This window comes from Lagopus muta, chromosome 6, assembly GCF_023343835.1.
Source record: "Lagopus muta isolate bLagMut1 chromosome 6, bLagMut1 primary, whole genome shotgun sequence".
Classification (NCBI taxonomy): domain Eukaryota; kingdom Metazoa; phylum Chordata; class Aves; order Galliformes; family Phasianidae; genus Lagopus; species Lagopus muta.
The window spans coordinates 3,323,234-3,337,109 of record NC_064438.1 but is presented as its reverse complement, the minus strand read 5'-3'; the positions used below and the strand labels follow the sequence as shown (position 1 = coordinate 3,337,109).

The window sequence follows — 13,876 nt, the reverse complement described above, 5'->3', positions numbered from 1 at the left end:
TTGTTCTAAATGAAATGTGAGAGGGAGTCTGATTTCATTAGCACTTCTGGGGCACAGAAGCACTGTGTCTCCTGCTGCGTTCTTTCTTAAATAAAAAGCTGCCATTTCATTGATGGGGAGCTGAAGAAATAGTTAACATCCACTCCTTCAGATTCTTTCTTCATTCTGAGCAGTAGCACTTAAGTGAGCGTGATCAGATCAGAACATGTCCTTGAGCTCTGTACTGCATCTTTAAGAATAATGAACATTACTGGGGTAGGTAAGCTCTTACCTTCCTTTGGGAGCACTGTATAAGTTGCTTCCATGCCTGCATGGATGTGGTCAGTAACGTGACAGTGCAGTAACCACCTTCCAGGGTTCTGTGGGATCATTTCCACTGTTTGAAATGTTCCTGGGAACAAATCGAAGACATCTGCCCGGTAAACTCCTGTTTGCTTCAAGACGAGAAGAAACCATCACTGAACAGCATGGCAGAACCAGACAGCAGTCCCATGAACTGTTTTTTAGTCATGCTCACACCAAGTCTTTTAATCATACCCTGTCTGAAATGACTGTATGCCATTTTTTTTCTTTCTTTTTTCTTTATTTGCTTTACCTCACACTCTTAGCAAAAGTGAACGGAAAGGAACTGTTACCTTATAGTCAAAGCTGTGGCCATGGAAGTGTGCTGTGTGAATATCTATTTCGTTGCCCATTGCCATCAAATACCAGCTTACTTCATCTCCAACATGCATAGTCAGACCATGTAAATTTCCAAACACTTTTCCATTAATGGCTAAAAGGAGGGAAAGAGACAACAAGATTTTGTTTCTCATTGCTCTCAAGGCTTTAAAAGACAATTACAAGCTACAGTTAGGCAAAAAGGAACCGCTTTGAGTGGTATATAAAAATAATTTTAAAAGATATTAATGCATCGTTATCAAAAAGAAAGGACAGCATATTATGAAATGAGTCTGATTATGTCTTCCAGAGTTAACTGGAAAGCAAGAAGCAGTTAAAATGGAAGCGTGCTACCGTGCACCACTACTGAAGCTTCTAAAAGTCTGCATTTCCTGTGGTGCCTTGTAAAGGATAAGCTTTATGAGGACATGCTTTCAGGATACACATTACATTACCAACCTATTCAGATTAGTTACCTGCTAGCATCAACATTTCCAATTTACATTTTAATCTTTTCATTCTCAAAAATGTCAACATGGAACTATTGATTTTCATATGTTAAAATATGTAATTCAGTGGCAGGAGCAGTACAACAGTGTAAAGCAGTGAGTGAAATTTTTCTGGCTTTCTACCCTATAACTGGAAAATCAGGGAGGAGAAAAGAGTCCAATTTATATATAGTAATTTCAGATACATGATTTTATAATGTCTCCAACGTTACACCAACTAAGTTAGGAAACATACCATGCATTTTGTTACTTTCAAGGAATTCCTCATTTTCTTTGCTAACAAGGTGTGGGTTGGCAGAATAGGTTGCAATGTTTTCATCCAAATCCTAGTCATGACTCACTTTCATCAAAAATCATAAACAGAAGAGCAAAATGAACTTTCTTTCTAGAATGAGACGATGGTAAATAATGTTTCGGACACACAACAAATGTGCCTATTAATCCACTGTAAGTGTCCTGAAATTACAAATAAAAAATAATTATTAGTGGTGACTAATGCTAGAAGTGTATATAAATGGCAGAAGAACCAGGGAACAAGAACACCAGAGAGTGCGACTTTCAAATTCTGCTCTGACTTCACTGCATTATTTAAGAGATCTTTAAATTCAAAGGTAGTGGGGGAGCGACCTGACTGATAAAGCTGGAGTTTCAAACCTCTTTCCTTTTTGCTGTAAGTTCATCTGTGCTGAAGTCATGAACAAAACTCTTCAGACTGATGCTAGCAGTATACCTTAATGATGTCCACTGTTGAATGGTACGCCCATGCAGTACAGTGTGGATCACCTCTCTCAGAACTAGATCTTGCTGATATTTTCCAGGTGTACATTTTAGTTTCACCTAAATTAAACACACATTGATGAAAGTTAGAAGCTTGCAGATGGGCGCACAGAAAGAAGTCCTGAAACAAAGTGTTATCTCCATTTATAGCTTATGTTGGTCTTGATCTTCCTCTTTCCAAGTTGTCATTTCCCTTCTGCATAATCCCGATACTTCTTGCCAGTGTTCTATGTGGCTGCCCTATTTAGAATCACAGAATGGCTTGGGTTGGAAGGAGCACCAAGGATCATGTTCCACCCCGTGCTACAGGCATGGCCACCAACCTCCAGATCTGGTACTAACCCAGGTTGCCCAGGGCTCTCTCCAACCTAGTCTTCAAAACCTCCAGGGATGGGGCATCCACAGCCTCTCTGGGCAGCCAATCCAGCACCTCACCACTTTGTGAAGAACTGCCCTCTGACATCCAATCTAAAACTTCCCTCCTTAAGCTTAAAACCATTCACCCTTGTCCTATCACTGTCTACCCAAGTAATAAGTTGATTCCCCTGCTTTTTATAATCCTCTTTTAAGTACTGGAAGACTGCAGTGAGGTCACCCTGCAGCCTCCTCTTCTCCTGGCTGAATAAGCCTAGCTGCCTCAGTCAGTCTTCACAGAGGAATTGCTCCAGCTCTCTGAGCATTTCTGTGGCTCTTCTCTGGATCCTCTCCAGCAACTCCACATCTTTCCTGTGTTGGGGGCCCCAGACCTGAACACTGTAGGCCAGATGGGGTCTCAGGAGGGTAAAGAGGGACAATCATCTTCCTGACCCTGCTGGCCTACTGATGGAGCTCCTCTACTGCCCCCCGGCTCATCTGATGGAGCCCAGGATACCATTAGCAATGACATGTTTTACCATATTTAATAGAAATACACAGAATAAGTTTTAAAATAATAGCTAGTATAAGCTATGCTTTCCTTCTGTCACTAAATCTACTTTCTTTCACAAAAGACATGGCCAAGTTGTGTCAAAAAAATTACTGATATGTCAAGGACTCGACATATAGCAGTAGCTATGAGGGGCATTTTAATTGTACAAATAACTCAGCCATAATCAGCATCAAAATTGTAAGAACCTGAGGTTAAAAACAACAAACTAACAAATGTCAAGTCTTTTCTGCTGCCCTAAAAGTAAAGCTTTGCTAAACCTTACTAGAAGGCTTGATGTAGAAATAACATAAGGATGCTTTGATACCTGGGTTGGTTATGGCAACAACAGAACTGTCTGTTTTCACTCCATGGGCATGTATAGAATAAGGTTTTGATGCCAGGTTCTTAAAAACCATGTTAATTCTATCTCCAACACTTGACATAATCAGTGGCCCTGTTCAATTGAAAAGATAGATTAAGGTGATTTTGTAAATAATCGGAGCAGAGAGACAGAGCTTACTGGGCTGAAACAACAACATTAGGATATAAATCATATTTCAGCAAAAAACTAGACATGGATAACATGCATTCACAATGATCAGCCAACTTGAACAGTTCAAGTTAAGCAACTAAACAAGGATGTAAATTTCAGCACCTTTGCAAATACTGTAATCAGGCAGCGAACCCATAGGCTGCTCATTGATTCCTTCCCCCCTCCCCCCCCCTCCCCATGAAGCAAGCAATGAAATCTGGTAAAGAAAGCACTGTAAGCAGCAATTCCCCATAGGTTTGGGTGCTCTGTGTGGCTAGAACTATACTCAGTATTGTTCAAATTGAATTACCTTGAATTTGAAGGTGCTGCTCTTCCTCTGCTCTGCTTTTTGGAGTACTGAATGTCTGATCTGTGTACTCATGATATACTACCTTTTTGTATTTCGAGCCAATGAATGTGTCGTCTTTATTTAAAAATGGATTGCCAGGGCTGAAAAACAAACAAACCCCAGTTAATAGAAGTAAATAGAATATGAGAATATAGCTGACATTTCTTCATATATTTTATGCCACCCTTTGCAGGTATTAAACTAGCCATCAAAGAAAATTCTAACTCAGTGGAATGGTAATCTCATGTGTATCTTCATGAAAACTTTCTTGTTAAGCTGGCAAGTCCCATAAGGCATAAAAGGAAAAAAAAAACCAAAGCACTATGAACAGACAGACTACAGAATTTAAGAGAATGCTGAGTGCTTTAGCTGAAAGAGAATTCAAATGGCAAGAAGTCATCTAACTATTTGCATACCAAAAAATAAAAGCCCTCAGTAACTTGTACAGTTTTGGAATGTAGCTTAAATCTCATAAAGTTTACATGACTCACTGAGTTGAAAAATGAGGCACTGCTTCCCTGCTGATACCATTGGGGCTGGAGACAGGTAAAAAAAAAAAAAAAAAAACCTAACTCCAAAACAAGCTTCTTAACAGCACAGTCCATATTACTTGTGCTTAGAGCTTTGAGGGAATTTGCCATGGCGTACAGGGCAAGGGTATGTGCTAGCAGGCTGAAAAGAAAGTATATAAAACATTAAAACAATAGCAGTAACTGCAGGCAGTTACTATCTACTTCTGAAATTAAGCTTATAGGCTGAAGAGGCACACAGAAATTCATCAGTTCATTATTTATCCTCTTCTGATAACTGGCTTGAATTATTTGATACCATCAGTTCACTCAGTGAGATTCAAATACTGGGAACAAAACAAGGTGATGAGCTTCACAATGAATGGATTCAATCACCAACTTAATGTCTTGTGTAAACTAAATACATGAGAGGAGTAAAAAGGAACCTTACTCACACACAAATGTTAAATTTTGTAAGTAATCAAATATCAGGACAAAATAGTCCTATCTACAACTTGCTGGATACCTTACGCATTCCACATCAAGGACAATACCAAAAGCAGCAAATAATAAATGCACGTGCAGTACCCAGGATCCAATCGAATCTGCAGCTGGACCATTCCATCAGCAATGCCCAGGCAGTTCTTGAGCAGCGACTGCCCCCACCCTGCCCAGCTCCCCTCAGTTTTACATTTTTTTCCACACGATGCCATTCGGTATGGGATATCTCTGATCAAATTTGACGGGTCCCCTCCCAGTTCCTCATGTCTCTGGCAGGACATGAGAGGCTGAAAACCTGAGCTATCCTTGTGTGCACACAGCATTGCTCAGCAACAACTAAAATATCAGTGATTTTTGTCACAAATCCAAAACACATCATATCGGACACCATGAAGAAAATTCACTCTATTGCAACTAAAAGTAGGACACATGGCGACATCATCGGAGAAGGACCATAAATGCATTTGTATGTTTACAGCTCACTTGAAAAGAAAATGCCAGGATTGCAAAGAGGAAATGGTATAGAGGAGAACTTGTTCCTTTGCATTCTGCGCATTCTTTCCCTCCCTTGTACAGAGTTTTAACAAACCTTTCCTTGTGATATTGATGCCGCTCAAATTCCCATGTCCTGTTAGGGGAATAGTCCCATTCAACTTCCACGGCAGCAACATAATGTGTCTTCTCGTGCACATATAGGGATGGATCCACATTCCACCAATGACATGGTTTCACTTTGTATTTCTGCTTCATGCCCCCTCTGTAGTGATCCGTTGTCAGGCACGATACTTCAAAAATTCCCAGAGGTTGTACTGGAAGTTAACACTTCATAACAAAAATCTTTTTGTTGCTCTTAAAACTGTATTATCTCACAGATGTAGAAGCTAAGAAAATCAAAGCTTTAGCATGAAGAGCTTGCACGCTGTTTGCTACTCTTCACACACAAGCTGTACACAGTTTTAGCATCCCCACGGATCAAAATATCTGCTATGTACAGTTGCTACCTAAGCATAACATGCACACAGGTAAGCAGTTTCTAAACAAGAAACCGTGTATTTCAAGCCTTCAGATATCTTGTATATCAGTCCTGAACCAGAAAGGAAGAAAGAAAAGACTACATTTTTTACTCCTTTCAGTTATTTTGTTCAAAATTAAAAATATCTCCACACCATTTCTTTCAGAAATTACTTCAATCTACTCATGGTCAAACCTGTGGTTTTTAGCCACTGTTACACAAAAAGAGATGAAATAAAAGCCTGCTCTTAGTTGTTTTAAGGGTACAATTCTACAGCGTTTGGCACATGAAGACAACATAGCACACTGGAACTAGTAGAGTGACTACTCCCAAAATCTGGTGAGGTTCAGAAGGAAAGCAGGATCCTGCCTGTTTAGTGGCAGAGCTGCACAAGAACAAAGGGCTTCAGCTGTGGCAAGAGAGCCTTTGCCAGGCACAGGCCAATAGCAGTTTTTATGCCAGTCAGAGGAAGCGCTACAGTGAATTTCTATAGCTGTGTAATACTGCTCTGTCTGGGATATAGGCTGAAAACAAACAAAAAAGTAACCAAACCACCACCACCAAACGGGACACTTACCTTCAGAATCAGGCTTCATAATAGCCGTAACAAATGTGTGTTGTTATGAATGTGTTTTGTGAAAAGTATATCCCATGAACATCGACTTCTGACCCTAAGCCCATCAAATGCCAGGAAATCACATCACCTTTACACATTTCGAGACCAGGTTGGTTTCCATACATGTAACCATTAATGGCTGTAGAAGATTTGAAGAAGTAAACCCAATGTTGATTAACACAACTTAATTCTGCAATGCAAATTAAATTACATTTAAATATAATATTTAAAAATAAGTACACTTTAAATCTAATGTGGTGTCTTACAGTGACAAAGATATTGATACTAAAATACTTTATCACAGCAGCAAAACTAGAGGATCAGTTCAAGCAAAAACAACTTTTTAAACCTGGTACTTAAAAACAATTTCAAACTGTTCTCACTTTTGGTGTCTAAAGCACAGGGACCTGACCACCTGCAATCTTCACTGCTTTATACAGCAATGGCTCTATATTCACGCAGCAGAGATGATCCCAAACGTTGCTAGTTCAAGTTAATAATTCTTACTCCTATGTAGACCTTCCAAAGGCTGAGCCTTTGCCAGATGCCACTGGAATGCTTACTATCGTAGCTCTGTAAATAGGAGAAATGCCACTTTCACTGTACGGCGTCCACAGTGCTGGTAAAGAAATCCAGCTATGGACAAAAAAGTACTCTTTTCAGCAACATCTTCTATAGGGTAGAGGTCAGTTCCTCTTGTTACCTGGCTGCATTCATAGTGGTCACATGTGGGCTGCAGACCCTGTTCCTTTGTGTCTTTTGAAAGAGGTACGTAACAGTGCCAAATAGCCCACTGCTGACACTGCTCTGCCATCCGTACATTTGAACTGACAACCACACTGACTTGAAATTGAATTGCTTTTAAATACGGTCTGTTCCAATTGAAAGGAAATTAGCATCTCTATTATCATACAGTGTCCCAATCTCCACTGTGAGCTCACAAAAATTAAAAAAAAACAAAAAAACAAAAAAACAGCAGAAAGCAAGCATTTGACTAGCAAAATATAAAAACCAATTTTCTTACAGTGCATTTTGTTAGATTCTTGGAAGTCCTCGTTATCTTTGTCAATTTCATTAGGATTTAATGTAAACATCAAAATATTGTCATCCAAGTACCAGCTCAGATTCTCATCAAATACTGTGGCAAGTAGGAAAAACTCCCTGGTCACACTTCTCTGTTGAGAAAAAAATAGCACAACGGAAAATAAAATTTGATGAAGAGATCATGCCAGGAAAAAAGTCCACAGTAAAAATCATAGAATGTGTATATTAATTTGAGTATAATTCTCAAACTAGTGTAGATGCACGCATTGAAACTTCATTCAGATGACCCTAGAGCTGTCTACCTGCTGTCTGAGGTGCACAGATATCTGCTGCTGATGGCCCTTCCACCAGCAGCAGCCACCTCCAGAAACAGATCCACATATTGATCTTTAAAGTTTCCACAATTTTCTAGTTGTTCTCATCCTACGTAAAACTTGAAGGCTAATGATCGTGACAGTGATTTCATAACAGTGTCTGCCTATGTGGAACCAAGCTGATTTTGCTTTTTTTTTTTTTTTTTTTTTTTTTTTTTTTTAAAAGCAAATTCTACCATAAGGCTTACCCCCTATTCAGCATGCTCATATCAGATCTCCTTGAAAGTGAAACAACTTGAAGGCATTTACCTGTCAGCAATTAATTCTTGTCCTGTAAAATGGTTAAAGGCAAATGGGCCATAATTCCAGATAATCTCTTCAGCAGCAATGAAGTACTGTCTTATCTTTGTAGTCTCATTGTGATTTATTTGGATTTTCTGCAACTTTCTACTTTAAAAAGGGCCTGTATACCACCTGGAAAAAATGATGTAAGCAAATTGAAGAAACTGCAATTTATTTTTTTCCCCCCTACGATTCTAATAGCTCTTTGTCTTATCTGGAGAATTCCTGCTAAACCAGGTACTAAAAGACAGACCAGGTTTTCCTCTAAATCTAATCAGTGGCTCACTTGTGAAACTCTTAGGTCTTTGTACCCTAGAAGACCGATCCAATAGTGAATCTTCTTGCTGAAGGTACAAACAGTTAAAAAAAAAAAAAAAAAAAAAAAAAAAAGTGCCCTTTTACAGCTAAATTGGGCCAGTTCGTAGGATTTTCATGTTGCCCATGAAGATTCATCCACATCAAGATACTACAGGATGCTCTAGTTATCTAAAAACTTCTGTGCAACTGAATTTGTAGGACAAACATGTTCCTCCCCATGTCAGAATTTTCAGATCCTAGAGCCTGATTTTGAGTTCTGTGTTCTTTCTGACAGATGACTTACATTATCCGTATCCCTCTAAATGAAAGTGTGCTTTAGCTTCTACATATTTCACATGGTTAAAAGAGCATGGGAAATACACTAAGATACAAGGAAGACAAATGCAGATCATCTCTGATTATTAGCCAATGTTCTTTCCAGAACGTGTCACTGTCAGGCAAGTTAACCTGTCTGTCCTGTGGCCTTGCCCAAACCAGCACTAACCTTTTTGTTGGCAAACAATGTTGTGATCAGTTACCGTCAGTAAGAGGTAAACATCAAGATACTGTTTATCTGAAGTCCAAGTATACAAAAATGCAGTGATACCAATTGCTGTCAATTGATAACAATTTCCATTAACAATAACAAAATTTTCGATTCTGTGGGTATGTTCCTAAGCCTATCTAATACACCTGTAGGCTCTTCATTTGCTATATTGTTTGGTTGGGTTTTTTTTTTTGTTAGTTTGGCTTTTTGTTGTTGTTGTTGTTGTTTTTGTTTTGTTTTTAACCTTGAGGAGAACAATGTCTGGGAAATAACCACATCAGGAGCAGTGTGAAAAAGACTCATTGAATTGGTAGCTCAAGCTGAAAAAAAAATCCTGATGTCTGTGATTTTTTCCATACCTTCTATATGGTCATTCACTTGGCAGTTCAGCAGCCATTCCCCATGATTCCTCGGTATCATGAGAGCATCAATAAACGTGGCTGGGAAGAGGTTAATGGTGTCAACTCGATGGTGTCTTTCTATCAAGGTCTGACCATGAAAGTAGGCTGAATGGATGTCAGCTTCATTACCCATACCAAAAAGATGCCATTTTACCTTATCTTCCACACACATTGTGAGATTTGGGAGGTATCCATACATGTACCCACTGATTGCTAAAAAAAAAAAAAAAAAAAAAAAAAAAACAAAAAAAAAAAAAACACACCAAACAAACCAACCACGTTATTACTGCTACATTCACAGAGCTCAGGATCTTCACTTCAAAGGTGAGTGACATACAACCATTACTCTATTTTCCAGAATAAAGAGAATCTCAGAACAAAACACTGGACCTTTGAACATTAACCAACATCAGACACAAACTTTATCTTCACATCTACCTGCAGCTCCTGCTGTGATTCTGGAAACCAAGAATGAGCCAAAAGTACTTTTTGTTGACACTAACAGTAAGATCACTTTTTCTAAACTGCAATATTATATAGTATAGTTTATGACGTAGAAGCAAAACTAAGTTACAAAACTGTCTACAGTGTTGAGGAAATTTTATTGCCAAAAAAAACTTTTGGTCCCTAGGAATCTTCTTTCTCAATTCCAAAGCATTAATTGTACAATACTGGTCATAACTTTTTTTTTTTTTTTTTTTTTTTTAATTTTAAAAGGAGTTTAATTCTCCAAGAAAAAGTTCTGTTTTTTAAAAAAAAAATCCTTAAAAGAGACAACCCACAAAACAACCAAAACCTCTTTACATCAATGGCAAGTAACATTAATAGTAAGTTCTCTCACAGTGCATTTTATTGCTTTCCTGGAAGTCCTCATCATCTTTGTCAACTTTGGAAGGCTCAGAACAGTACGTCCTGATATTGTCCTCTAGATACCAACTGAGATTTTCATCCATCACAGAGAACATAAGGATAAACTCAGCATCAACATATTGATCGTCGTCCTTATTCATTGCACCTGAAAAAGAAAGTAGCATATTCTCCAGCAACTGGCAATATCTGTTCAGTTTTAAGCACAGTATCGGTAAGGATGATGGCTGTTTACTTGACATTTTGTTGTTTATCTTGAGTGTGACTGTATGTATAAACTTACAGCCATATTGGGAAAACAAAGGTTGGTTTTAACAGACGCTGTAAAATAACTTTGCTAAGAATAAATATTGTATGTGATGATAATGTAAAACATTTGTTCTACATATCAATGTCACACTTTTGCATTACTAGCATGAACACATTTCACTCATTTGCCTAGCACACAAAAATCAAATCCCATCCTATTATTACATGGCAGATAACTGACAAGACAAAATCCACTATTTCAAAATGAACTCTTGATTTCCTCTTCCAGAAAATTAGTTCATTTATATTTATCAAGTGCCATTATCAATCAACTTGCATATGTAGTAGTTAATCCACGTTTTACCTTTCCTGCAAATGATTAAAGGCCCAACAAGCCCTGAGACAACATCTCTTGGAGCATCTATGTGAGAGTGGTAAACCCTGGTAATGCAGTCTGCATCTCCTTCAGCAGGACCTTGATCTTCTGTCACATCCCATGTATAAGTGTACTGGCCTCCAGGCTTCACAGCATCATCTCTTTTTTCAAAACCTTTGGTATTGTCTGGATAAAAAGCACCTGAGGAATGGCACACGGCCAACATTAACATAACGCATTTCACAATACGGTGTCAGAACAGTGCTTTCAAGTTGACTACATGCTGCAATAACAGGGATTGAATACTCAAATAGAGGTAACACAAATTTTAATTCAGATGGATAGAGCTTTCCCTTCTGCTAGAATTCCTTTACTCGACTTTGAGTTCTGCAGGTGCGCTTTGACAAATAACTTTAAATTGAGTTCTTTATTAAGAGGGCACAGTGTACTTCTGCTAAAGAGACAACAGCTAAAATATTTGTAAAACATTTGTTAAATATTGATCTTGGAATCTATTCTAAAACATTGCATTCCTCTCCAAGGAACACAGGTGTGCCTCAAATAAGAGCAACAGTGGTAAAATTGCAAATATTGTTCTAGATATTACCATACAACATGCTGTTCTGCTCCCATAGTGCGTCAATGCCAAGTCACATATTTGATGTAATGAAAACCCTTTAAAAATATTAGATGTTAAACTAATATTTCACAATTTTTTTCCCCACTGAAAAATTTTCAAAGACTACTTTTGACAGTATCTACTCAATAATTCACACAGTTTTTAAGGCATCTTAATAAAACTTTCAGTGGCTATATTCCAGTGCAGTCTTTCTTGCAGATAGTAGTATGGAAAACTACCCAGTGAGGTGCATCTGGCAGAGTGAATTGTCAGGCTACAGCCTCAGGTTTAGATGTCATCATACTACATTCAGTAGTTTTCAAGGAGGAAACTGGAATCACAGTATTTCCTCAGGAGGGACACGCTGCTCTTTCTGACAGATGGCACATTCATGGGTTGCTGTATGCATAAAAGATGCTACAAAAACACTCCATAGATTGTCCAGAAGAGAAGGTGACTCTTCTGCCTGTCAATATGCAAGGACTCCACTAATTTCAGTGAAACTGCAGCAATGTTTCACAGCTTGAAAGTCTCCCCTATTGCCAACAACTATTGTCTTCACTAATACCAGTAGCATTGTTACAGTACATCTGAAAGCGTGATGGCTAATTTATCTAAGCTGAAGGCATTTGCCTGTTTTAAGGAACTTGTGTATCTTATATCTTGTGTATAATTCAGAATTCTTAATACCGTTAAGAGTTATAACTTATACAAACAGTATTTTCTTTACAACAGCATCGTTTTTTTTTTTCCTTCAGACATCCCTACATTACCCTTATTTCAGATGGAACGTTGATCTAAAATTGCCTTCTACATGAACCCCACTTTTGGCTCAGTATTTCACTCTTGAACAAATACCAGAAGTTCTTAATCAGCTCCTATTTTAAACTGAGTGTGTCTTGTTTCAGAAGATAATTTGCTTAGGCAGTTGTATCTTTGATGACAAAGCTTTTGTTAAATTCTGACACAAAATGGACTCAAGCTTACCTTCGTTTTCCTTTGTATATTTTACACCATGTGGATGCAGTGTGTAGTTTCTGGAAGCAAAGTTTTTCAAGTGAACAACAATGGAATCACCAACTTCTCCTTTAATGATAGGGCCTAAAAAACCCAGCCAGGAAGGTTTCTCAACTATCACATCATATAAAACATCAGTGTACTGAGTGTAGACAGCCTTCTTATAAATGCTTCCTATCCTTTGCGGTCCTCTTTTAAGGAAGACTTCAGCTTGCCTGTAAAGAAAATACACAATATCAGATATTCACTTTATACTTGAACAGTGCTAATTAGCAGATCTCAAACAAAAGCCAAGCCTCCGTAGCACTGTGCACAATCTGCCTTTAGAAGCAAATACATTCACATTTCTGAAGAGTACAGGCACTCAGATAGAGACTAAATGCTACACACCAACTATGAATTTTTTCTATCTATTTTGTAGACTGAAGATAAGGATACTTGACACAATTTTCTGCTGCTTATAAGTCAAACAACAGGTCTTCCTGCTCAACATTTTTGTACGTGCTTCAAGTTCTGCATAATCTTCCAAAGCCAGTTAAAACCAGCAAGTATCACGTTATGTTGACTTCACAAGGAGAAGACTCTTCTTACTAGTGATATACTTCTTCACTCTTTATTTAGTATAGTTCTACTTCATTTTAAAAGCACTGAAAAAATAGAGAGGATGACTATTTTTTTTTCCTGTCCAATACTTTCTTTGGTGCCTCTGATATCCGAGTTTTCTTTATTTATTATTTATGTCTTCAGGGTATCACCTTTCTCCTCACCACACTTATCCTCTATTTCTCAAACTGCACAAAGCCTTTCTTGCATGAAACACTCCAGCTGCTGCGTCTCCACAAGAAAGAGACCACTGCCAACAACAAATATTTAAAAAGGAAAATTGTGCCCAACAGAAAAATCAGAACAGAAAAAACATGTTAAACTCCTGAGTTTAAAAATGTAAAAGCAGAAGCCTTCCCTTCATCACTGCCACTTGGCTAATTCAAAATAACAGTAGGCATTCACATGATCATTTCTCTACCTCTAGTTAATAAACGTTTCATTACGATAAAGTCACAAAAAGAACATTACATTGTACAACATTTTCCATCAGCAGAGAGTCGCAATTTAGTTCTTAAGCAAGTCAGGAAAAAGTAAATACTCCCTTATATGTCAGCCACCAGGTTCACTGACACTAGCACAATTCATTTCACCAACTTCACCAGGTCCTGGTCCTAGCATCTAAAGCAGACAATGCTATTAAATAAAAGTCCATCAGTATGAACTACATTACTTTTCTTCTGCAAAACGTTGTCCAGATATGATATCAGTACTACCAGGAGCATAGTCCCATGCTGTCTCTATAATCCCGATGTAGTACTCCCTGGACACTGCCCCACTTCGGCAACAGCAAAAAAACAGCACAACGTTTAGCAAGTACAGCTTCAT

At 38.2% G+C, this 13,876-nt stretch overlaps 1 protein-coding gene across 1 annotated transcript in view; it reads right to left on the bottom strand.

Moving 5' to 3' along the window:
* Positions 1-13,876, bottom strand: part of LOC125694612 (ceruloplasmin-like) — a 15,356-nt gene extending 1,480 nt beyond the window's left edge. Inside the window, 15 exon segments of the mRNA XM_048948145.1 lie at positions 272-434; positions 636-775; positions 1,405-1,495; positions 1,497-1,625; positions 1,900-2,006; positions 3,179-3,307; positions 3,696-3,835; positions 5,334-5,553; positions 7,397-7,547; positions 8,909-8,982; positions 9,276-9,530; positions 10,159-10,332; positions 10,798-11,010; positions 12,416-12,660; positions 13,722-13,876. Coding sequence (XP_048804102.1) covers positions 272-434; positions 636-775; positions 1,405-1,495; positions 1,497-1,625; positions 1,900-2,006; positions 3,179-3,307; positions 3,696-3,835; positions 5,334-5,553; positions 7,397-7,547; positions 8,909-8,982; positions 9,276-9,530; positions 10,159-10,332; positions 10,798-11,010; positions 12,416-12,660; positions 13,722-13,876 — 2,386 coding nt within the window.